Genomic DNA, 25,923 nt, shown 5'->3' on the forward strand with positions numbered 1-25,923 from the left:
TTCTAGAAGAGACCTTGCTGGGTCCAAGGGGATATGCAGATGTAATTTGATTAGCAGTGCCAATGCTTCAGCAATATATGAAAGCTCCTGTTTTCCCACAGCATGGCCAATGTGAGGCAGGAGATAGAGGGGCTGCAGGCTAGACATTTACAGCTGGCCTCCTGTTTGCCCTTCCTGGGGTGAGAAGAAGTTGTGCTCCAGGCCGGACATTCATAACCAGCCCCCTGTTTACATTTCCTGAAGCAAGAGATAAATGGGCTCCAGGACTACATATTTATGACTGGACTCCTGTCTATATTTTGAGATCTGCACCTCAGTATAAAAACCAGCAACAGGAATAGGGTAAATAACTGGACACTGGAGATTTTTATGGCAGGGACAGAGTGGGACTAAACCCTGTGAAAAGATCAAGGGGTCATACATTTCCCACCCTTGGGGCACATGTGCAGAAAGGCTCGTTGGGAGTCAAAAGGGAGGGGGCACCACCCCATAATATGTGATGCTAAGGTCATCCCATAGGCCTCTGGGCTGTAATCCATCTTGGAAAAAAGTTGCGCATGCACGTTGGGTAGTGTCCTAGGGCAGGTCAGGTGTGGAAAAGGAAACCAGATAATTGGCCAAAGGTACACAAAGACCCAGAAGAACTGCCCTATATAAATGACTTCACCTCCTCTTTACTGTGCTCCTCCTCATTAGGGAGGACACCCACACCCTTTGTCTCCAGGTGTGCATCTCTGCCTTGCTTCTATCTTAACTAAACAAACTGTTTCTCTGTGTGCTCTCCCACTTGTTGTTGTTGTGCTGTGTCTCTATTAATAAACTTTGTACCTGTTTTTACAGTTTTGCCTCCATGAGAAATGCATTTTTCACAGGGGGCAAGAGCCAAGGGGTGGTGGTTAGGATTCCTGGTTTTCATCTAGGCTACCCAGGTTCAATTCCTGGGCACGGAATTAAGATCTTGCTTCATGCCACCACTCACTGCTGCCTCTCCGAGATTAAATGGACTGTTAGATCTGAGATCTTTAGCTATCCCAAAGATGGAAAATTGTAGATTGTTTTACATTTATCTCATTGTGTATGAGATTGAGCACCTTTTCAGAAGTTTAAAAAGCTAATTGTGTTTTTTGTCAACATCCTTTCATGGCATGAACTTCTTAAAAATCACTCAGGCTGCAAATGCCTCCAAATGTTTCCTCATGAGAAGCCCTTAGAGATGGACTTTCTGGGTCAGACTTTTTACTCTTTAAACGTTGTCTTTACATGTTGCCAACTGACGCTCCCTCCACAATGCAGACCCGAACCTGTCTCGCTTCAATCATCATTGGCTTTGGGGCTCATAGGTGGAAATGGCACCTGTACGTTCTCACAGGTGGAAGCTTGCACCTCTAGGTATGGGGGCGAGGGTACCCTGGCCTGCCAGAGTAGCCGGCCCCGCCCCGTCACCTTTCGGCCATGCCCTCGGCGCCGCGGTCCCGCCCCCGGCTGTGCGGCCCCGCCCCGTGCCCCGCTCGCCCCGCTGAGTGCCCCGCCCGCCTCGCTGAGTGCCCCGCCTCCACCCCGGAGAGCGGCTCCACCCTCCCGCCTATGTAGCCCGCTCCCAAGGCTGTTCCGCCTTGCTCCTTGGCTGCATGCCCCCGCCCCTCTGCGTAACCAGGCGTCACTCGTCACGTGACGCCCGGCAGTGCCGCGAGGGGTCGGCGGTGGCTCTCGCTCCTGCTGGCACGGTCTGCGCACGGGTGATTCCCGCCGAATGAAGCGCACTGAGGCGTGATGGCGAGGGCCTAGGGGAAGGCGCAGACAGGCCTGGACGCCGCCTGTAGCTGCCTTCGGCCTCCCGGCCTCTGCGCTCTTTCCTGCGCCGTTGCTAGGCAGCCGCATCTGGGCGCGGCAGGCAGGGCGGGCTAATGCGGAAAGGTACGGGTGCCGGGGAGGGGCTGTGATTGCAGAGGGTCCGGGTGTCTGGCAGAGGGCTATGGAGCAGTACTGCATCCTGGGCCGCATTGGGGAGGGCGCGCACGGCATCGTCTTCAAGGCCAAGCACGTGGAGGTGAGCACCCAGCCCTTCCTCCTTGGGTTCCATTGAGATCTACCCGTTGTCCCGACCCACGCTTGGGCTCCTGCCTCCCCGCAGCTTTTCGTGGCGTGCTCCCGCCTCCTTTGCTCTCTTGAGTGGAGGGCGTCCAGCAACCAGCGGTGCTTTCTTCGGGCGAGTGCCCCCTAGGAGCGTGGCGTGGATGTCTCTGAGCTGCTTGCTCAGCGCTGCGCCTGCTGGCCCTGATTTCCCTCCAGCCCGGGGTGGGGGGCGCGTCCCACCCCCACGAGGGCCTCAGGCCTCGGCGTCGCATCCCCTTTTCCAGCCGGGGATGGGCCTGCAGTGTCTGCATCCTGTCCCAAACAGACTGGAGAGATCGTTGCCCTCAAGAAGGTGGCCCTGCGGCGGCTGGAGGATGGCATCCCCAACCAGGCCCTGCGGGAGATCAAGGCCTTGCAGGAGATCGAGGACAGTCAGTATGTGAGTGGGGCTGGTGTTCTGAGGTGCTGGTTCCCGCCCTCCTCCACTCACTCCCACTCTGAGGTCCTGCAGTCACTCTGTTCACTCATTTGCTTCCTCACCCCTCACTCACTCCCTTTTTTCTCCACTTGTTGTTCACCCTCATTCACTCAGTTACTTCACTCATTCATTCCCTGTCGTTCACTCGCTTATTTCTTCGCGTACTCGTTCGCTCATTCACTAACTTATTCCTTTTTTCTCAAAACACTTGGTGATTTCTGATGATAATGATAATTGCCACCTATTGAGCTCCTGTTATGTTCTGCATGCCAGGTTGACTGCTTTATGTATATTGTCCTTCTGAGTTTCGTCCTCTGCTCCGCAAGGCACGCTCAGGCCCTCCCTATCTCAGGCCAGGGGAGGAGGCGCAGCCACCAGCTTACCGGTGCTCAGCTTGTTCCGCTTGTCTGTGGAGGCTTTGGCCCAGGTCTGATCGCAGAATCAGGACGGTTTAACACTGGGGCCTCCCATGGACTCTACCCTCTACTGGCTACTGGCAACACAGAAACCAGCCCCTACCCTGCTCTTGAGAACTGAAGTGTGGTAGGGGAGATGGCCAAAGGCTACAGCGCCCATCTGGCGTGGTTTGTGCTGTGACAGGCCTGGGAGGGGCTGTGGGCACACGAGGAGAGACACCTCACACACCCAGTTTCATTCTCTTTGTGGTATTCTCTCTTGTCCATGTCCTGAGTAGAGGATGTGCTTAACTTCCCAGGGAGTGACAAGGGTAGGTCCACCCACCTAAGGGTGGGTGATACTCTGACTTGTTTCTTATTCTCTGGAGATGTCCTTGATATATTGGGTGACACAAGCATGTTATAAAACTGTGTGTGTCATCTTGGTTTTGTATGAAAATATTTTGTATATATATACGAATACATGCCTGTGTGTGCCATGTCTCTTGTAAAGTCTGGTGGAATAGACTCCTAAGGTTGACTGTAGGTGATAGGATTTTTCTTTTGCTGTTTTTTTCATTATAATTTTGGGTATTATCTGAATGTATTTGTTTGTCCCAATCTGTAAAATGAGTGTCTACTACCCTCAACATCAGAAAAACAGCAATATGGCCATTCTTGTTTTTTGAGGAAAGTAAAAGGGCTTTGCTGACAGCTTGTGTGTGGGAGAGGTGGAGGGCCCATAGGAAGCTGGTGATACGGTCCCATGTCCTGTGCATCAGCAGGCCTGAAGAGTCTACTTTCAAAACACTCCAGATCTTACCCTGGCCCAGGCCATCCTCACCTCTCATCAGAACAACTACAGCAGGCTCCCCTGCCCCCCCGCCCCCCCGCCACTGCCTCCACTCCACAGTCAAAAAATGTACATGAAATCATCCACTCCCTGGCTTGAAAAGCTCCAGAGGCTTCTCTTCACTCTGAAAGAACTGTCACCATCTGCTTCCACCCCGCTCCAGCCTCTTTTTTCATTCACAACTTCTTAAGTGTCTCGCCCGTGATAAGCACTGTCTAGGCTCCAGGAGTGCAGAACAGAGCAGCCTCCTTCCTGTTCTTGCCTCCGGGCCTTGTGTTTGCTGTCCCCTGGCCCAGAGCTCCTTCCCAGATGCCTCCTCTTCTTTCTTCATCAGAATCTTCATCAAAATACCCTATACGTTTGTTGTTTGGTCATTTGTCAGTCATTTGTCCCCTGAGCTCCTTCAAGTCCTTCGGGACCCACCAGCCCTTGCTCCTGTTCACTACTGTGCAGCCTGCCCTTGTGACCTCGTGGGCCCTCAGGAAGTATATGTGACATGTCTCCTGCTCTCCCAGTGCTGGGAGTTGTGATCACCTGTGTGTGTGTGTGTTTCCAGGTGATTTTCCAGTTCGTGGGCTGGGTGGGGGACCAGACACTGCCCTAAGTCGCCTTTCTTAGACCTCCTTTTTTCCCTGAGTGTTTACTGGAGCATTAGAGTAGGGACTTGCCTTCTCCTGGGAGAGGGAAGCAAGAGATCACCAAGCTCCCTGATTCTGAGCTCAGATCTCATGCCACCATCTCTGCCTGCCTGGTCCTCTGTTGGTGCAAGGGCTGAGGGTCCCAGAGAGAGTCTGAGCCATGTGAGTCTGGCGGCTGACGGGATGCCCCGCTTGCAGGTGGTACAGCTGAAGGCCGTGCTCCCGCATGGCGCAGGCTTCGTGCTGGCCTTCGAGTTCATGCTGTCAGATCTGGCTGAGGTGGTGCGCCACGCCCAGAGGCCGCTGACCCAGGCGCAGGTCAAGAGCTACCTGCAGATGCTGCTCAAGGGGGTCCCTTTCTGCCATGCCAACAACATTGTACATCGGGTCAGTTCCAGCATGGGCTGGGGTGGGACCGGGGGGGTGGCTGGGCTGTGGGTAGGCCAGCCCTTGATGAAGGGCATGGTTAGAAAAGGGACAGAGGGGGCAGGGCCTATGGGTAGGAGGCCAGGGCTGGGGCCCTGGAGGAGGTCGGGTCTTGCGCTGACCTGGGTGCCCAGCCTGCCAAGCCCTCCTGTCCCGAGGTCCTGTGGGGGCTCTGGAGGGACTGATGCCTCTTCGGGTGCCCTCAGGACCTGAAACCAGCCAACCTGCTTATCAGTGCCTCGGGCCAGCTCAAGATAGCGGGCTTTGGCCTGGCCCGGGTCTTTTCCCCAGATGGCAGCCGTCTCTACACGCACCAGGTGGCCACCAGGTAGGGAGGACCAGTTCCCAAGCAGGACCTGGCAATAGACAGGCCCCAACCCTCCTGCTGGGAAGAGATGCTTCTGGACCTTCTGTCCAAACAGTGCTCTTGGGGCTGCTGTGGGGGCCAGGATGACCTTCCGAGGCAGCTTCCTGACAGACCGGTGACCTGGCTGTGACCACCTGCCCTCCTCTCACAGGTGGTACCGAGCCCCTGAGCTCCTGTATGGTGCCCGCCAGTATGATCAGGGTGTCGACCTGTGGTGAGACGCCTATGGGCTGGGCAAGGGGGAGTGTGGGTCGTTGGGTCACCTTTTCCTCCTGGGCATTGAGGTCTCTAAGCCATTTGGGGGTTTTCCTGCTGTGAGCTCTAGGTTGCCATGGGGGTGTCTCCCCTGGTTAGAGTATCTCTGAGGAGTTTGGGATCAGTGTTCCTCCCCATGACAGTTTTGAGCTGGGAGGGGTCAAGTGGGATCAGAGTGGTTGTCCCAGTAGGAAGCTTCTGGGCTGAAGTCGGGGAGGTGGTCCGAGGCATGGGGCGTCTAAGCTGCTATGCAGGGGGTGATATCCCAGGATGCAATGTTCCTGAGTTATCTAGAGGCCTGGGTCCCTGGATATGAAGGCCCTGAACCTTTATTTGGGGTAGGATGGTTTGTATATGCCTAAGAGTTTGAGATTTGGGGGCCGTTTTGGAGTCTGCCCCAGAATGGGAGGAGGTGGCAGTGTGTCCCAGAATGTGAGGCTCTGAGAAGTCTCAGAACTGTTGAGGGGTTGATGTGTGTTCCAGAGTTGAGGCCTGAGAGCTGTTTAGAGAGGGGGATATGCTCTGTGTTCTAGGCTTGAAGTCTTTGACTGTTTGGTGATCTGTATCCTTAGCTATGAAGCCTGAAGGCTACTTTGTGGGTATCTTGACCACAGTGTGAGGTGTGGGTGGTGGTGTGGGGGGATCTGTTTCCATGGTGTGAGATCTCTGAGTTGTTTGGGTTCTGTATCTGCAGGGCTGTTGGCTGCATCCTGGGGGAGCTGTTGAACGGGTCCCCCCTTTTCCCAGGGGAGAATGACATTGAACAGCTTTGCTGTGTGCTTCGAATCTTGGGCGCCCCCAGTCCTCAAGTCTGGCCGGTTTGCAGGGGCCTACAGTGGGAAGGGGTGGGGGCGGGTGGCTTCTATTACCCCAATAGCTAGTGACTCCCCTGCCCCGCACCTTCTCTCTCGTGGCCCCATGCCTCCTTGACTTGCCGGACCTCGGTCCTGGCCCAGCGTGGGGTCTCCTCCTCCCCTGCCCTGCTGGAGGTGCGAGGGCCAGGGCCCAAGCCCTATGCCTTCCCACCCGTCCCCAGCACACACGCATCCAAACCGAGCTGGGCATGGAGCAGGCGCCTGAGATGTGGAGGAAGCACTGAAGGACTGAGTGAGCACGTGATGTCATGAGTGACATGTGAGCAGGGGTGCATGGATGGGGGAGTGATGAGTGAATGGGAGCAGGTAGGTGACAGGGAGCGAGAACTGACACCTTAAGGGGGCTGGCGGGGTGGGTGCCGGCCCTGATGGACCCCCTTCTCCTCCAGGAGATCAAGGACCTGCCTGACTACAACAAGATCTCCTTCAAGGAGCAGGCTCCCGTGCCCCTGGAGGAGGTGCTGCCCGATGCCTCTCCCCAGGCCTTGGACCTGCTGGGGCATTTCCTCCTCTACCCTCCACGCCAGCGCATTGCAGCCTCCCAGGTAGGGTGACACCCGTTGCCCTGACCCTCCTCGTCCATGTCCTTTTGACCAGGCAGGTTGAGATTCTCAGAACCTGTGATGGGCTGGGACCAGAACCCCTGGAGCCAGGGTTAGGAGGGTGCAGGGCAGGTGTGCCTCTCCTGAGTGGACCCTAGAGGGCAGGTGGCCAGGGGTGGCCCATTAGAAGGGCATGCACACGTCGCAGAAGAGCGAGTCTTGGGTTATTGGTGACTCACTTCTTCGTCCCTTCATTCCTTCAACAAGAATTTACTAGCATCTGGCACGTGCTGAGCACTGTCCTGGAGCCTGATCCAGAGTGAACAGACGTGGCTTGTGCCTGTGGGGTCTCCACCCTGTGGTGAGGCAGGGCCGTCAGTCTGTGGGAGCCGAGGGGAGGGATGTTGGGACTGACTTTGGGGTCATGCAAGGCTTCCTGGAGAAGGGCAGGTTTAAGCATGGGGAGCTGTTTTCCCAAGAGAAATGATGAGCAGAGGCCTGGAGAGGAGGACCCAGGAGGGGTGGGTTGTGGCTAGAAGGCAGGGGAGGAGGGGAGGACCATGGGCTGATGGCTGATGGTATGAGGGCCTCTGTCGGGTGTATCTGTCCATCTGGCCTCATGGCAGCCTCCCCTCCCTGCCCTCGGCACTAGCAGTGTGTGTTTACACATGCCCCTGGCGAGTTCCCATGTCAGCAGCACCTTCAGAGTGTACTGAGGCCAACTGACCACCTCTCAGCCCCCTGCTGCTGCCCCCATTCTAAGCGCCCCCCCGCCCCCATTGCCTCCCAGAATCTGCTTCTCCTGCCCATTTAGTCTTTCCTCCACGTGGCAAAGAGAGGGACCTTGTCCAGGTAGGCTGTCGCATCCTCGCCTGCAGGGCCCTCCTGGGGCTCCCTCAGAGGAGAAGCCAGGTCCTAGTGGCCCACAGCCATCACACATTTGGGGCCATCACCTCTGTGACTCTGCCAACTCCCATTCCCCTTGCTCACTCCCCTCGGGCCCCAGGGCTTCTCCATGTCCTGGGGGTCTGTGCATTTCTGTCCCTAGGCCTCACTCATTCACCTTTCAGGTCTCTGCTTGAGCGCCACCTCCCAGGGGCCTCCCTTCACCATTCTTCAGGCCTGCAGCCCCTCCAGTATTCCTCATCCCCCCTCATACTTTCTCTTTCCCACAGCACTAATCATTTGATGCACTGTTTGTCTTACTTCTTTATCGTGTTTATTACCCCCACCCCTCACTATGTGGAAAACTTGAAGGCAGAGCTCTTTGTTCTGTTTACCGCTGCATCTCCTGTCTCTGGAGCAGTGCGCAAACAGTGAGCACTCCGAGGTGTTGGAGTCACTTGAACGATGAGCAGATGAAGGAAAAATCCTCTCCAGGGCAATGTTCACATCTCCTCCTCGGAGGGAAGTGGCTGAAGCTGGGACGGGGAAGTGACCAGTTTCCTTTTGCTGCCCCTTGCTTGCTACCCTCAGGCCTTCCTGCACCAGTACTTCTTCACAGCTCCCCTGCCTGCCCACCCCTCGGAGCTGCCAATTCCTCAGCGCCCAGGGGGACCTGCCCTCAAGGCCCCTCCCAGGACCCCCCCCACGTCCATGACCTCCACGTGGACCGGCCTCTCGAGGAGTCACTGTTGAACCCGGAGCTGATTCGGCCCTTCATCCTGGAGGGCTGAGACCTTGGGCCAGGCCCCACAGGCGTGTCGCCCCCTTCCCTCCCCAGGACAAGCCAGGCCTCTTCTTCTTCTGCTCCGGCCTGATTCGACCACAGTGGTCCTGCTCCTGGCCAGGCCATCCAGCCTCAGCAGAGGGGACCCTCGGCCTGTGCTGTCGGCCTCCCATCTGTTGCTGGTAACAGATCCATCAGAAGGAGGCAGTGAGTTCCGCTGCCATGCCTGCCATGGGGCTGGTTCTCTAGTTGCTGCCTTCCTGGTCAGGGACAGTCCTGGTAGAGCCATTTGGGGGAGCGCTGAGTGTAGGATGTCCTCATGTCGGAAATCCAAGTGGGAAGGAAAGTTTGGTTTGATTTTGTTCTCAGAGACATTAAACACTAGTTCACTTTTGAGATTTATTATAAAAACGCCCGGTAGTTCTACGTGATGTATGCCCCTCTTCCTTTCCAGTTGAGGGAAGTGGCTGAGGTAGCATCATCCCCTGGCCCTTGCTTCTCTGTGGTCACTGGGAAAGTGGCCCCATTCATGGCTACTTTAGTCTTGGGAGATTGCTAGGTGCTTCATGTGACAGAGCTCCCTTTTGGAGGTGAGTTGGCAGAAATCAGGACCCAGGAATGGCTCAAGTTGGGGACCCAATAAGTGACCCTCCACACCTTGAGCTGGTTTACCAACATCACCCTCAGGATACGGGTGAGCCTGGACCACATGGGCCTCCTCTTTACTCAGAGATACTGGGCAAATAAGAAGACAGACATTCCTGGAACTCATTTGTTAATTCAGTAAATCCCAATACAATCTGAACTGGCTCTTGTTTTTCTTATTAAATAATTTGGTAAGCCAGTTCTGAAGTATATGCAGAAATGAAAGGGTTAAGAGGAGGCAGAAGCAGAAGAAAAGGCAAAAAATGATGAAAGGACTTACCCTATCAGATACCAAGACTATCATAGGGCTGTAATAAATAAGCAATGTGGTATTGGTTCACAGATAGATAAAAACAGAGAAGTCAGAGAAACTTATTCTTAGCAATCTTGTATTCTTAAAATATTCATTTTGTGCTCATGTGGCTAAAATTCTGTAAGCACTGCAGTCACAGAGGTGACTAACAGTGCCACAGTCACTGCTCTCCAAGCTCTTAGAGGGCAAAGCACAGTAAACTCTAGTTGTTGCTTTCAGGGAAGAGTCTGAGTGTCCCATATGTCTTTAAAGATGTTTTAAGGATCTGGCCTCTGCCTGTTTGTCCAGCCACATCTGTAGACTCTAAGCTTCAGTCTAGCTCAATTTCTGGTGTCTCTCACCTTTGTATGAACGCAAGTTTGTACCCAAACCCTGACCACTGACCCTCAGCCAGTTCCACTCACAAAGACTCTAACGCTTACTCCACCCTGACATTGACCCTCACCTTTACCTTAAACCTTACACTTAACCTGACCCTATCACCCTGACCCTGACATATACACTGACTCTCACCCTCACTCAATTCTTTGCCAGCCCCTTCCCCACCCATGCCTGGCTTTGATCTTGGCATTGACTCTGACCCTCACCCAAACTCTGACCCCGTTTGACCTAGAACTAAACCTTGTCCATGAACTTGGCTCTCATCTTAACCTTAACCCTGGGTCTCTAATTGACATTCCTCTTACCTTGATGCTCATTATGATCCTGATCCTGACCGTTAACATGTCCCTGACACTTGTCCTGAGCTTGACTTATCTTTGACAATGACAGCTTCTCTCACACTGATTGTGAATACTGTGATAAATGAGATACTCACCACCTTCAATCTGATTCTGACCCTCAACTTCACTCTGCCCCTAGACTGAATCCTCACCTTGACAAGGACCATCATACTGACACACCCTGCCCTTGAACTTGCACCTTGATGCTGAACTACACTGTACACTCAAGCTGAAACTAGTCTGCACACCAAGCCTGACCATGATCCTGATCCTGACCCTCATCTTGACCTAGACCTCAACTTCATCCTGACCTGGGTCCTCATCCTAATGCTGAGCCTCACACAGAACATGGACTCACACTTGGCTGTCACCATTGACACCCTAATCCCATCATGACCTTGAACCTAATCTAGACCCTGACCCTGAATTGAACTTCACACTGACACTGACTTTCATTATTATGATGACTCGTCCTCAGCCTGATCGTCACCTTCATCTTGACCCATCCTCACTTTGAAACTTAACCTTGAACTTGATTTTGACTATAAACCAAACTCTGACCCTCTGTGGTAAGCAGAATAATGTCCCCCCCCCCACCAAAGATGCCCATGTCCTAACCTATGAATACATTGCCTTACACACAAAAGGGACTTTGCAAATGTGATTAAAGCGTACAGACTTTGAGATGGAAAGAGTGTCCTGGATTATGCAGATTGGGCCAATGTAATGGGGGTTGGGGGGAGGGAGAGTTGGAGGAGGAGGACTTAATTCCTTCCAGCAGCAATAGAAAAGGGACCCACCTTGACTTTTAATTGACCTTGACCTTCACAATGAACATCATGCTCACCCTGACCCTGACACTACCTCACATTGATCTTGACCCTGAACCTGACACTGACTCTAATCCTGAACATCAACCTCACCCTCACCTTGACCCTGAATCCTACACGGAACTGGACATCCACTGTCAACTTGAATCCAACTTTCAATCTTACTTTCACCCTGACAATAACCATCATCCTAATCCTGACATTCATCCTCTCACTGATCCTCTCTAATGGAGCCTCAACCTGATCCTAACCTTGGCTCTCACACTGATCTTGAACTTGATCTTGAACCTAACCCTGGATCTAAAATTTCCCTCATAGTGATCTTGTCCTTGAACCTGATTCTGACACCATGACCCTGACCATTGTCTTATCTTGATCCTTAACCTGACATAGAATTTTACCTTGAACTGGACACTCACCCTCACGCTGATTCTGATCTTCATCACTCTGTCTCTGATCTTACCCTCATCCTGACTGTGACCCTGGCTGCTCTGACATTGAGCTTGATCATGACCTTCACCCTTACACTAACTCTGATCTGATCTTGGCCAGGGCCACGACCAAAACCAGGGTGAGGTCCAGGGTTGGGGCTAAGGCTAGGTAGGGTGAGAGCCTGGGCAGGGGCCATGATGAGGGAAGTACCAGGTTAGAGCCAGGGCTTGGGCAAGGGCCAGTGCCAGTGTAAGACGGAGGCTGAGGGTCATTCTGAAGGTGATTGTGAAGGCCAGGGTCGGGGCTAGGGCAAAGCTCAGGATGAAGGTGTGTATTAGGGTGAGTCAGGGTCAGGTGAGGGTAGGGACAGGAGTGTGGTAGATGTCAGATGCTAATGAAATCAAGGGTGATGATTAGGGCGAGGTTGAGGAAGAGGGTCAAGGTCTGGATAAGGGCCAGCACCAGGGCAAGGGCTTGGGAGGTGCTGGGTTCAGGGGCACCACAGGGTCCCGCGTGAGGGTCAGGGCGAAGGTCAGAACGAGGATGAATGTCAGTATAAGGGGGTGGGCGAGGGTCTCAGCGAATGTCAGGACAAGGGTTAGAAGCCAGTCTAAGGCCAAGTAGAAGCAGGGCCGGTGAGCGGATTAGTAGAAGTGGGTGTTCCGAACGGAAGCGCGGAGGCTGGGTGAGGATGAAGCAAGCGGGCGGGGCTCGGCCTGCGGGGGCGGAAGCGCAGCGAAGGCGTAGCCCGACCCAGGCAACCATGGGGGCTGGCGCCGTGGAGCCGCAGATGGGTTTGCCCGAGCTGCTGCACGTCTTCTCCTTCTTGGAAGGCCGAGACATGCTCTGCGTCGCCCAGGTGGATAAGGTAGCGCGTCCTGTCCCAGGCGGTAGGCAGGGCTGGGCTCCTGGTCACTGGCGTGTCCATGGTCGGCCCGTCCCCTCGGAGCCTCCGTTTCCCAAATCTGGGAGGGAGCGTCGGACGGCCCTGAATCCGCGATCTGCAGAGGACGCTCTTGGCCCCCGGGGTGGCGACCTCGGCGACCTATGAAGGGGTTGCTGTGGAAACCTCTTATCCCTCTGTTCCTCCGTCTGTCGGTGTGTCCAGAGCCCCTGCGCGGTTGGCTTGCACTGGGCACCTGTGAACAGGGTTCACCCCTAAGATTGGCCTAGGGATCCCACCTCTTCTGGAATATTCTGGAATTCCCCTTCTGGGGCCTGCCTGGAAAGCCGTGCCCTCCCTGTGAGTGGCACCTCCTCCTGCGGGCTCCGCCTGTCCCTTCCCAGCCAGTCGAGTTCCTGTACTGGCTGTGCTCCCTAAGTGCCTGTTTGGTGCGTTAGTCTGATCTGCGCTTCTGCCCCTGTTGTGCTCCGAGCTCTTCCTCCTCTGTGCTCTTACTCAGCACAACTGTGACTAAATGATCACATACTGTGCTTGTTAAATGTTTGCTTCCCCCCCACTCCCGCTAGACTCATTCTTTTGTCTCTTGCATCACTGTGTGTATAACCACTGTATGATCACTGTGTGTATACACTCAGCGTATGGCTTGATATTTAGTGTACTCTAAGTAAATGTTTGTTGAGTAAATGAATTTCTTTACTTTTAAAATACATTATTATATCATTTTACAGAAAGATTAATAAACAGACCCTTACCTGAATTGTGTAATTATAACTTAAATGTATCAAGTAAAATACTGGGTTGCTATCCCCATTTTTACCAATAGGGAAAGTGAGTATCGTGCCGAGAGTGCATTGGCTGAGGTCGCCCAGGTAGTCTCCCAGCAGATTTTGAAAGGGAGGTGCCTTTTACCCTTTGATAGCAGCAACTTCTCCAGGTTCTGGTTTCCCTGTTAGGTAAAATGAGGTCAATAAACCCTGCCTCACAGTGTCATCATGAAGATCAGCATCTAACAGAGGCATTCTCCAAGGTGGGTAACACCCATTTTGCAGGTTATATTACATATTATAATTTTATGTTAGGGAAGTAAGAACATCTCAGTTGGGTTTTGAACTGGGAACTATAGAAAAAAAGAATGCGGAAATCTTCTTACCTGGTTTGATTATTGCAAAGTATCAACTTTACATTCCTACTAGCCAAAAAGATTTCTTAAGGACTGAGAAACTTTGATCTCGGGTGAGTGAGGGCTGTGGAAGTAGGAACCTGGGCTTAGACAGGGTGGTTGTTATTTCTGCCAGGGCCTGGAAAGCCACGTATCTGGCTGGGACCCTCAGTAGGTCTGGGCCACAGAAAGCTCCAGAGTGGTTTCTACTGAAGCTGTATAGGCTCCAGAACCCAGGGTGGCCCAGCTGGAGAAGCCAAGAAGTTCCAGGATGCAGGTGTGGGCCTGAGGGAGGGGGAGGCAGGGTACTGTGATCCCTTCCCAGGGCCACCTGAGCCTCTTCCAGATACTTCTGCAGAGAGCAGTTTGTGATACGGCCTGTGTGCCCTCCCCAGGTAGCAGTTCTGTTCCTGCACCTTGGCATCTCTGGGACATCCCTTTAGCCAGAGCCTTAATTTACTCCATTGCAGCAGCCTTCTTATGGGTCCTGCTGCTCTGCCCTCGTTTCCAGTCCTTCCTTCTCTCTCTCTTTTTTATTCAATTGGCCCTACCACGTGGCTTACAGGATCTTAGTTCCCCAACCAGGGATCCAACCCGTGCCCCCTACAGTGGAAGCTCAGAGTCTTTTTTTTTTTTTTTTTAATATTTATTTATTTATTTTGCTGCATCGGGTCTTAGTTGTGGCACACGGGATCTTTGTTGTGGCACGTGGGATCTTTCGTTGAAGTGCACGGGCTCTCTAGTTGTAGCGCATGGGCTCTAGAGCGTGCATGGGCTTAGTTGCCCCAGCATGTGGGATCTTAGTTCCTCGACCAGGTATCCAACCCATGCCCCCTGCATTGGAAGGCGGATTCTTAACCATTGGACCACCAGGGAAGTCTCCAAGTCCTTCCTTCTCATAGCAGCCTAAAACACAGTTTGACTTGCCACTCTTCCATTCACAGTTCTCAAGTGACTTCTCACTGTTTTTGCCCTTCTGACTTCCAAGAGTTGGTCTAAGCCTGTCTCCAGCTCCTTTCTCTATGTTCTGATTAAGGCAACTTACTCATCATCTTTTTCATACTTCTGAATCTTTGCCCAAGCGGATCTTTCTCTCCCTGACATGCTTCAGCCGTTTTCTTAGAGGATAACTACTCATCCTTCAGGAGTTGATCAGTAGTTACTTCTGAACCCCTTGACTCCAACTGAGTTGGTCATTCTCTCCTTTGTCATTCATTATTTGGTGTGTTTTATTTGATGGTCTGAATTTGTCTCTAACTCCCCAGGGTGAGTGTTCTTGAGTGCAAGCACTGGGTCTCATTTAGCTCTCTGTCCCCTCCACAGGGCCTGGCAGGCTAGGCACTAATTGCATGTTGACTGACCAGATACTCTTCTAGGTCTGGAATGAGGCTTCAAGGACCAAGGAACTGTGGCGGTGAGTGGAGGAAGAGCCAGGCCTGCTCAGGAGAGTATCCCTCCAAGGAGAGAGGGGTGTACTTTTCAGCACTCACTGCGTTTCCGTTAAGTAGACAAGAAGGGACAATCCACAGCCCTTACCAGCAGGAAACTCCTCCCTAGTTGGGGGTGTGAGGTAGTATAGTATAGTATATTGAAATATAAGCGATTTTGTTAATCAAGTGGAGGTTGATGTAGGTGGGGGTACCAAACTCAGGGGCAGAAATGTACAGCAAATTGAATGCAGCTGGCTGATAGACAAATCAATAGACAAATAAACCACTTTTATTTGATTTCAACTTTGGTGTAACAACATAGTTATATAAGCATGTTTGATATGAGAACTTAAATAAAATTCAAAAAATTAAAAGTAGAAAATAAAAAATATTTTAATCATTAAATTATTAAATTTTTCTTTTCTGTTCATTCCTCCTTTGGAACCTGACATCTTTTCTTTTGTCCCAAGAGGTAAGTGTCAGATCTTCTGCCTCTTGCAGAATATAGGACAGACTACATAGCCTTGACTATCAACTAGGAGCTATATTTAGTTTTAGTCTTTCCTGATGGAAAACAACTGTTCACATGAAGTTTCCTCCAAACATGGAGGGAATCTTTGCTTGATGGTTTTTATTTTTAGAATAACTGAATTGATATATTTGAGAATTGTGGAATGCCAACCTTGCCATATTTATTTTTCAGTATCATACAGCACTGTTCTGTTTGTTGCTTTTTATTCAGTATTTTTATTGCTAATAATATTAATTAGAAAAATGATGTTAATCTCTAGTCAATTTTGAAGTAAGGGAACTTTTATTGGATTTCAGTCTTTATCTCTACAATTTGGGGGATGTACTCTAGATAGAACATTCAATTCTGGAAATTGATTTCTCTGTAGATAAGTGGACAAGAGAATGTCTTGCCAAATGTGATTCTCAAAGACACTGTGTCACTAGAAATAAATGAGTTGACTCATAGATTGGTGTAACTATTTGTGGAAGCCCTTGGAGGGCAATTCTCACAGTTGAAATGGGTAGGATGCCAACCTTAAACCCTAGTCTTTGTTCTCATCTTTACTGATAAGCTGGGGTAGGAATTTCCCTTTGAGTAACATAAGTAATATATTTCTTTCAGCAGTTCAAAAAATCTCTTGTGCAGCTTATCACCTAACCCCCACATGTATGCATGTGTTACCATATTGTGTGTACCTCCAGGTTCCTCAAGCAGATTCTTCAGCTGTCTGCAAGCCAAGTCACGAATGGGTTTTTGGTTCACTACTATTTTATAGTTTTTGGTGCTAAACTCTTTTTAGCATACAGTCATTCTTTGGGATGGTATCCTTGACCTATGTTCATATAAAAAACACTGGGTTTATGTTTCTGGAACTGGGACAACTGCAACAGCATTCCAGGAGCATTGTCACATGCACGTGTCATTTCTAATGTTGTACCTGTCATGGGTACTAGGCCCCAAAACTCTCCAGGCCCATAGGAACTCTTACGGACACAGTAAATGAACATGGTTAACCGGTCATATGTTTTTAATATGTACTCTATAATTCTAATTTAAAACACTGCAAGTTACTTCTTTAAAATGCTTCATGACCTTTTAAATTCTGCCATCTCTTTAACACACTATGTGTTAGATTTTTGGTTAAAAGTAAAATTGCAAATATTTGCTTTTGTTTAAGGTACAAATATTTTTTTTTGTTGTTTGTGTACAGTAGATTGTTTTGCTGTTAATTGCTATCTGAAAGGTTTTGGTGCCATGGTGTTTTTTCACTTGATACATCCTTGTATTTCAGAGGCTTGTATTTCTCATACTTTACTCCTGTGCACACTTTAGCCTTGTTGACAGTCTGCCCTTTTTTTGGTCAAATCACTTGGTGTTATTTCTTCTGAATATTGGTCATGGTTCCTACTTATGGTTTGATGTATAATGGCCTTAAATATGTAGAAATAGACTTCACTTCCACAAAGAAATGTTATCCCCCCTTTTTCTTAAACCACATTATCTTCTTAGTCTAGCTTTTATTTTCACACTGTTTAGGTTGAGATATGGGTACAAGAAATTTCCCTTTCTGATTATTTCAACTAAAAGAAAATCAACAACATAAGAATGATGATGTGAGGCAGCTGATACTCAGCCTCTTAGTCCAAGAGATAAAAGGGATGGTGAAGGCCACGGTGGAGCTGAAAGCTCATTCTTTTTTTTTTTTTTTTCGGCTGTGCCATGCGGCTTGCAGGATCCTAGCTCCCCGACCAGGGATAGAACCCAGGCCCTCAGCAGTGAAAGCGCAGAGTCCTAACCACTGGACCACCAGGGAATTCCCTGAAAGCTCATTCTTGTCTGAAGAGTACTGTTCTGTGTGGCCCCAGATAAATTTTTCCAGGTGAGAATTTGATTTCAGTATAGTTAGATCTTCTTCTTTTACCTAATTAGTATGTGAAATCTCTCGATTTTTAAGTATTGGCAGTTAGTTCACATAGGCCAATCCTATGCAGGCCAGACAAGGTAATCTGGATGCCCATTCTGCCTGCAGGCTGTGAGTATGCTACTTCTGGTAGAAGGAACAGGGTTTCAGTGGGTACAGGAAAACCCATATCCAACATAAGCACTGGATCCTTCACAGTGTGTTAGAAGGTCACTGGTGCCTAGTACAGAGCCTGACACATAGGTGCTTGGTGAGTGTACAGGCTTTGAATGGAGAGAAACTCTTTGCGTTGTACTTATTGGGACCATGGGCTGTGAGCTACTTATTTCCCACCCAGCCTCATTTTTCTCCTCTGTGAGATATGACTGGAGTCCTCTGATGCTGTATCAACTCTGGTGACTGTAAATTTTGAAAGCCTTTGTCCATGGGGCCTCCCTAATCCTCTCCCAGATGTTCACTCTCCTTGTGTTTTACTCCCATGGCACCATAGGCTGCCCCTTCTGAAACTTAGCATTTCTCTCCAGAATTTTAGTTTTACTTATCCTCCTAACCACCAGCTGCGAGTACTCATAGGGCAAGGACCATGTCTCACTCACTTTGGGGTCCACAGACTAGGTGGGGATTCAGTATTCTCCATAGTGTGGATGAGCTAATGTTTTATCTTCAACAACCTTATAAGCGAGTTGCTATCATAGAATTGACAGTAGTTACTGATACATACAAGTTAAGGATGCAGACTCTTGGAAAATGGTGGATTAATGACTTCTGAAAATTTTCTCCTCCATAAAAGCAATGAGAAAACTGGCATAAATTGTCAAAATCAACTTTTACAGAACTCTGGAAATTAACCAGAGACTTACAGTAGTCTGGGAAATGTTTATTCAAGAAAAAAAATGGCTTATTCTCAGTAAGAGCAGCAAGTGTTCACTTGCCCTGTTCCCATAACAACCTTCCAGCTTTGTGTTAGCCTTGAATACCAACAGTTCACAATCACAGTGAAAGCAGGAGCCGCAGTCACTGGAAGGGTAAGAATGGGATGAGAGATTCTTCAAAGCCTTATTCCCAGAGAATTGTCATTGTTCGACCTGTCTGGTGTTTCCTGGAAGAGCTCACGTGTAAGCTGTCTGTATTTTACCTTGTTTGGTGTTCATCCAATGTGAAAAACCTTTACCTTGGGGCATTTGTCAAAACAACTAAAGGGAATTGATTAACTTTTTAATTAGTCTTTAATCAGAGTTGATGAATGATAGTTAAGGAAACAATAGGCTAACCAAAGAGTTTAAAAGGAAAAGCTGGGAATGTGATGTCCTTAGGGGTTTTGGAAAGCTCCAACACATTCCTAGGAATCTAGAAGGCCAAGTGCTTGTGCAGGGCTGTGTGCTAACTCAGGGAAGATATAAAAGGGCTCTAAACTTTTACCTCTGGTTAACCTTGAGGTTCTGTGGAAGCAGGAAGTGAAGACTAAGGCAGAGAAGTCAACTGCCTGGCTGAGTGTTGCACACATGCCCCAACCTGCACATAGAGCCTTTGGCAATGACTAGGAAACTTAGTGGTTCCAGAAATTTAGGAAACCTCTGTCCTCTCATTACTGCACATTAATTTAACTGAGCAGAGACATAAGTGGCCCTACATAACAAAGACTACAGACTTTCAGAGTTACTTCAGAAACTTTTCAGTTACTTCACTAAACAAACAAAAAATAATAACAGCAATGATAACAAACCGGGGGTGGGGTGGAATCAGATTTCCAGAGTTCTACATTATGTTATTTAAAATGTTCAGTTTTCAACAGAAGTTATAAGTCATGCAAAGAAATAAAGTGTCGCTAGTATGCAGGAAACAAAGCAAACAATAAAGACTGTCCCCAAGGAAGCGCAGGCATCAGACCTACTAGACAAAGACTTTAAATCAACTATTTTAGTATGTGCAAAGAACTAGAGGAAACCACGTGAAAAGAACTGAAGGGACGTATGAGAACAGTGTCTCATTTAATAGAGAATATTAATAAAGAGAAATTATAAAAAAAAAAACTAAACAGAAATTATGGAGTAGGAAAGTACAATATCAAATTAAAAATTCAAGAGCAGATTTGAGCAGGCAGAAGAAAGAATCAGTAAACCGGAATATAGGTCAGTTGAGATTATCCAGTCTGAGGAATGCAATGAAGCTAAAGATGAAGAAAAATGAATAGTGCCTAAGAGACCTGTGGGACACCATCAAGCATGCAAGCAACACATAATAGGGAGTTCCAGATGAGAGGAGAAAGAAAGTAGAAAGTATTTAAAGATATGACTGAAAACTTCCCAAATTTGATGAAAAATGTTAATTTACACATCCAGAAGCTCAGTGAGCTGCCAGTAGGATAAAGTCAAAAGAGTTCCATGTCGAGACACATTATAATCCAACTTGAAAGCCAAAGACAGAATCTTGAAAGCATCAAGAGAGAATCCACTCATCATGTATGGGACAACCCCAATGAGAGTAACGGTTGATTTCTCATAAAAAACCATGGAGCCCAAAAAGGAGTGGGCTGATTTGTTGAAGGTGTGGGAAGAAAAAGATTGTCATGAAGAATTCTATATCCTTTGCTGTGCAAAAGCTTTGAAGTTTCATTAGGTCCCATTTGTTTATTTTTGTTTTTATTTCCATTACTCTAGGAGGTGGATCAAAAAAGATCTTGCTGTGATTTATGTCAAAGAGTGTTCTTCCTATGTTTTCCTCTAAGAGTCTTATAGTGTCCGGTCTTACATTTAGGTCTCGAATCCATTTTGAGTTTATTTTTGTGTATGGTGTTAGGGAGTATTCTAATTTCCTTCTCTTACATGTAGCTGTCCAGTTTTCCTGACACCACTTATTGAAGAGACTGTCTTTTCTCCATTGTATATCTTTGCCTCCTTTGTCATAGATTAGTTGACCATAGGTGCCTGGGTTTATCTTTGGGCTTTCTATCTTGTTCCATTGATCTATGTTTCTGTTTTTGTGCCAGTACCATATTGTCTTGATTACTGTAGCTTTGTAGTATATTCTGAAGTCAGGGAGTCTGATTCCTCCCGCTCCGTTTTTTTTTGTTTTTTTTTTTTTTTTGCACAAAAAAGGAAACCATAAACAAGACAAAAAGACAACCCTCAGAATGGGAGAAAATATTTGCAAACGAATCAACGGACAAAGGATTAATCTCCAAAATATATAAACAGCTCATTCAGCTCAATATTAAAGAAACAAACAACCCAATCCAAAAATGGGCAGAAGACCTAAATAGACATTTCTCCAAAGACATACAGATGGCCAAGAAGCACATGAAAAGCTGCTCAACATCACTAATTATTAGAGAAATGCAAATCAAAACTACAATGAGGTATCACCTCACACCAGTTAGAATGGGCATCATCAGAAAATCTACAAACAACAAATGCTGGAGAGGGTGTGGAGAAAAGGGAACCCTCTTGCACTGTTGGTGGGAATGTAAATTGATGCAGCCACTATGGAGACCAATATGGAGGGTCCTTAAAAAACTAAAAATAGAATTACCATATGATCCAGCAATCCCACTACTGGGCATATACCCAGAGAAAACCGTAATTCAAAAAGACACATGCACCCCAATGTTCATTGCAGCACTATTTACAATAGCTAGGTCATGGAACCAACCTAAATGCCCATCAACAGACAAATGGATAAAGAAGTTGTGGTACATATATACAATGGAATATTACTCAGCCATAAAAAGGAATGAAATTGAGTCATTTGTTGAGACGTGGATGGATCTAGAGACTGTCATATAGAGTGAAGTAAGTCAGAAAGAGAAAAACAAATATCGTATATTAACGCATATATGTGGAACCTAGAAAAATGGTACAGATGAACTGGTTTGCAGGGCAGAAGTTGAGACACAGATGTAGAGAACAAACGTGCGGACACCAAGGGGGGAAAACCACGGTGGGGTGGGGATGGTGGTGTGCTGAATTGGGCGATTGGGATTGACATGTATACACTGATGTGTATAAAATTGATGACTGATTATAAATAAATAAACAAATAAATAAATAAATAATTCTATATCTAGCAAAATGAAGGAGAAAATTAAGACATTCCCAGATTAACAAAAGCTCTGAGAATTTGTTGCTAGCAGACTTGCCCTACAAAAAATACTAAAGAGAGTCTTTCAGATTGATATGAAAGGACATTAGACAGGAACTTGAATCCACGTGAAGACGTAGCACCAGTAAAGTAACCATATGGGTGTATATAAAAGGCAACATAAATGAATTCTTTTGTTTGTAACTCCTTTTTTCCTATGTGATTTAAAGGACAACTGCATAAAACAATAATTGTGACTCTCCATTGGGTACATAATGTATGAAGATGTAATCTGTATGACAATAACAGCATGAATGAGAGGGGCATAAAATGGAGCTACACAGGAGCTAAGTTTTTTGATACTATTAAGTTGATATTAATCAAAACTAGATTGTCATAAATTAAGATTTTTATCCAGTAATCCCCAAGGCAACCACTAAGAACTAAAAGAATATACAGTTGAAGAAATGACACGGCAATAGGACACAAGAAAATACTTAATACAAAAGAAGGCAGTAATAGAGGAATAGAAGGAAAAATGCATAGAAATAAGCAAAATGACATGTAAATCCTATCTTATCAGTAGTTGTATTAAATATATATGGATTAAACACTCCAATGAAAAGGCAGAGATTGGCAGAAGGGATTAAAAATATCCAAGTATATGCTGTCTACAATAGACACATTTGAGATCAAAGATACAGGTTGAAAATAATAGAATGGAAACATATACCATGCAAACAGCAACCAAGAGAGAGCTAGAATGACTGTGCGAATATCAGACAAAACAGACTTTAAGACAAAAAGTGTTACTAGGGACAAAGAAGGATATTTTATAATAATAAACAGATCAATCCATCAAGAAGATCTAAAAATTATAAATGTAAATGGACCTAATAACAAAGCAACAAAATGCATGAAGGGCTGACAAAATTGAAGGGAGAAATAGTTCAACAATAGTTGGCGGCTTCAAAAAAATGCAGACTCTTGAGTTCCAGTTGCATGACCAAGGCTGCATGACCCTGGGTTAGTTGTTTAACCTCTCTCTCATGTCTAAAATGGAGATGAGGACCTACCTTATGGGGTTGTTATATAGATTGACTGGAAACACGAAAAGCACCTATTCCTGACACGTGGTGAGCACTCGTTCAGTGTCATATCATTATCCCCATTTAACAGTGGAGGAAACTGAGACCTACATAGGCAAAGTGAGTTGTCCAAGCTAGTAGATGGTGAAGCTGGGAATCAAAGCTAGGCCTATTGATGCCAAAACACCTTCTAATGACTCCTTTTCTGCCTGGGACTGTGGGTCTTTGTTTCAGGCAGCTGTGTCTGAGACGCTGGTCCTCCTGTAAAGCCTCCCAGACGACCCTGGGCACACAGACATGAAAACAGTACTATCTCTGCTGATCCGAGCTGGAGTTCCGAATGGAATCTGGGTGGCCAGAGAAGGACTTTATCTGCAAAGCCATTGCTGGGCACAAAGGTACGGGGTGGGGAAGGTGGTAACTCTGTGCATTCCCACTCTTTCCCTGGTCAGATCTCTAGGGATTTGGTTTTTCAGCCAATTAGTTGGAAAATGCCACATAATGAGGACATACCCTGCTATGTTCTATACCTGTGTTATCATTTGATCCTCACAGAGATCATTACATCTATTTCAGAGTAGAAAGAAACAGAAACTAAGAGATAAGGATGTTGTAACTGTTGTTCACAGTAACATGGCTGGTGGGTGGTAGGCAGTCCTGGGCATGATACCCAAATTGTAAGTCTGAGGTCCCAGCTCTTTCTGTCCACCACTGTCCCCAGAATCAGCACCTGTCATGCTCCTGAGAGAGAAGAGGAATGAATTGCCTGCCTCCCCTTCACCAAGTTGAATGTTCACATGCCAGGCATCCATGTGTGTGCTTAAGGCAAGTCTGTGTTCTCTTTCAGGAGAGATAGATGAGCTGGCCTACATCTCAACCAAAGAGTACTGGTTTGATGGGCGGGAGAAGTCCGTGGTGTGCACCGTGTCGTCAGATGGCACCGTGTGTGCCTGGGATCTGCAAGAGGTGAGCTGTCCAGGAGGGGGCCAGGATGAGAAGTGACCAGATGCTGCTATGTCCTCAGTCTTAGCGAGGCCCTTTGCCTTTATTCTCTTTAACCATCACAGCCAACTTGTGAGGTTAGGAGTGGGAGCCCCATTGTACAGATGAGAAATCTGAGCTGCAGGAGGCTCAGTCGCTGTGCCAGGTCACACTTCAGACTTGAGTCTGATTGATCGCAAATGCCTTTGACTCTCTGCTGTCCTGCCTCAGGGAGATGGGCATTTTTGCAGTGCCTGATGGAGGCTGTTTATGCAAGGGGATGACAGCTGCCATGCCCAGTTCTGTGATGTCCACATTGGAGCCAATGCCAGCCTCTGGGTGGTTTTGCCCAGATAATGCAGCTTTTACTCACCCCACTTGCAAACTTAAGTGTTACAACCTCGATAACTTGATTAGTATTTTGGACTTGGTTGGTACTAATTGTTAAAAAGCTTTCCTATCCATTTTCATATTCTCTGATTGCTCTTTTTTGTTGTTTAAAGGATACAGTTATTTGCATCATATGTCTTTCCTCCATGGTCAGTTTTTCATTTGTTTATCATGTTTTTTTTCTCTTCCACCTGCTTTATTTTCCTCATATACAGTGATGTTTGACATTATAATTTCGAGTGAAGGTCTCTGGTGACTGATGGGTGCAGGTGGCTGGTCTCTGTTTCATTGCAGTTGTGTTGCCCTGAAAGAGACCCCCCTTAGGCTGTGGACATGAGACCACACAGGCTTAGATGAGGGGCTCTTGGGCAGGAAGAAGACCTGAAGGCTGGGAGGTTCCATAGTTGCCAAAACAAAAAGGTCTTGACTTGAACATAAAGAGCTTTGGTGCTGGGGTGGCAGACCTTTTCTGTAAAGGGCCAGAGAGCAAATATTTGAGGCTTTGCAGACCACATGGTCCTGTTGCAACTACTTAACTATGTGGCTGAAAAGCAGAAGCAGCTGTAGACAAGAAGTAAACAAAAAGGGAGTGGCTGTGTTCCAATAAAACTGTACTTATGGACCCTCACATGTGAGTTTCTTGTTTTTTTCATGTGTCATGAAATATTCTTTGATTTTTTTTTTTTAACGAAAATACAAAAATGGTTAGTGGGCTGGGTTTGGCTGCAGGCTGTGGTTTGTTGAACTCTAGTGTGGTCCGTTGGTCACAGTGTGGGACTGTTAGACAGGGCTAGACCCTCTGCACCCATTCTGCCTGGCTTGCCAACCTTAATCCTCTTTGTGAACACATCTCCAATCTTATTTTATTTTTAGAAAGCTCAATCATTTTGTTGGCGTCATGCAGTATGTAGCCTGTTTCTGCGCTCTGTTCCCCTGGTTGCTACTTTCTATTCTGAAATGGGAAGGGGAGTTTCACTGCTTCTTTGCCCACTTCCATACTACTAGCCACTGGTGAATAATGTGTATTCTCCGAGACCTAGTTGACATGACCCAGTCACCGGTGCCGAGTTCCTACTAGTAATAGTCTTGTTAGCTGTTTAAGCAACAGAAACCAACTGTTGATTTGTTGATGTGAGGGGGAAGAAAGAAAAGAATGGAAGAATACTGGAATATCATGATTGGAAAAAGATCATGCTAACATGATAACACCTGATAGAAAAAGAACCGTAATAACTCCAAATTGGAAAGAAACCCCATGTGGCAACTCTGAGAAACTCAGAAACAGCAATTAGAGGATTGGTTCTCTGACGCCCTATCCTAATGTGCCGTGGGCCTGCTGGACCCGGGCTCTTTACCTCGCTGTTCTAGCTTTCAGAATCCTGGGAGAGACCATGTATCTGGGAATCAGCCCATCTCGGACCAGTCATTTTCCTCTGTGCTAATGGCCGTGACAGGGCATGGGCCTTCGCCAGGCCTGGCCTGCGGTGGCACTGCTGGGTACACCACTGGGAAGGGCATGTTCTGAGCAGGGCAGTTGCAGATATGCAACAGAAACTGTTTACAACCACAAGGCTGAATTAGCTTATCTGTAAACCTGGGTTCCTTGGGGACCAAGTGAGACGTTCCACGTGGAAGTTCACTTTATGCAGCCCTGCAAAGCCCAGGTCCTGAGTACAGCCCAGGTCCCCAGCACAGCCTAGGTCCCAAGCACAGCCCAGATCCCGGGCAGGGTGGGTAGTGTTGGGTCCTGCCTCCCTGCCCAGCCTTCTTCAGTTGAGCCATAGGTAACCACTGGGAGTGCTTCAGACATCCTGTGCCCAGTGCACATGAAGGACCCCACCCTCAATCCCCCTGCAATGGCACCAACCCCAGGCAGTCTCAACACCCACGCTCAGCCACTGCTCTCCTCCAGGACACACCTGTCTCCTCTATGGTGGAACATTGCT

The 25,923-nt window shown here is 48.0% G+C and overlaps 2 protein-coding genes across 16 annotated transcripts in view; one reads left to right on the plus strand and one right to left on the minus strand.

The window, feature by feature from the left end:
- Positions 1-1,262: 1,262 nt before the first annotated feature.
- The window catches only part of LOC309664436 (cyclin-dependent kinase 20-like), a 51,644-nt gene continuing 26,983 nt past the window's right edge, over positions 1,263-25,923 (plus strand). The window contains exons 1-9 of one of the 15 annotated variants that reach the window (XM_082469868.1): positions 1,264-2,047; positions 2,399-2,512; positions 4,636-4,824; positions 5,070-5,191; positions 5,382-5,444; positions 6,180-6,303; positions 6,750-6,905; positions 8,626-8,778; positions 14,900-14,990. In XM_082469868.1, the coding sequence (XP_082325994.1) occupies positions 1,973-2,047; positions 2,399-2,512; positions 4,636-4,824; positions 5,070-5,191; positions 5,382-5,444; positions 6,180-6,303; positions 6,750-6,905; positions 8,626-8,757 (975 nt within the window). In that variant the 5' untranslated portion in view covers positions 1,264-1,972 and the 3' untranslated portion in view covers positions 8,758-8,778; positions 14,900-14,990. The other 14 variants (XM_082469869.1, XM_082469861.1, XR_014265749.1 and 11 more) reach the window with 14 other exon arrangements.
- The window catches only part of LOC309664473 (uncharacterized protein), a 107,058-nt gene continuing 104,713 nt past the window's right edge, over positions 23,579-25,923 (minus strand). Inside the window, exon 3 of the mRNA XM_082469985.1 lies at positions 23,579-24,446. Within this exon, the coding sequence (XP_082326111.1) occupies positions 24,327-24,446 (120 nt within the window). The 3' untranslated portion in view covers positions 23,579-24,326. The remainder of the gene's footprint in view (positions 24,447-25,923) is intronic.

The sequence above is a fragment of the Balaenoptera physalus genome, assembly GCF_965194825.1.
Source record: "Balaenoptera physalus genome assembly, chromosome: 7".
Taxonomy (NCBI): Eukaryota; Metazoa; Chordata; class Mammalia; order Artiodactyla; family Balaenopteridae; genus Balaenoptera; species Balaenoptera physalus.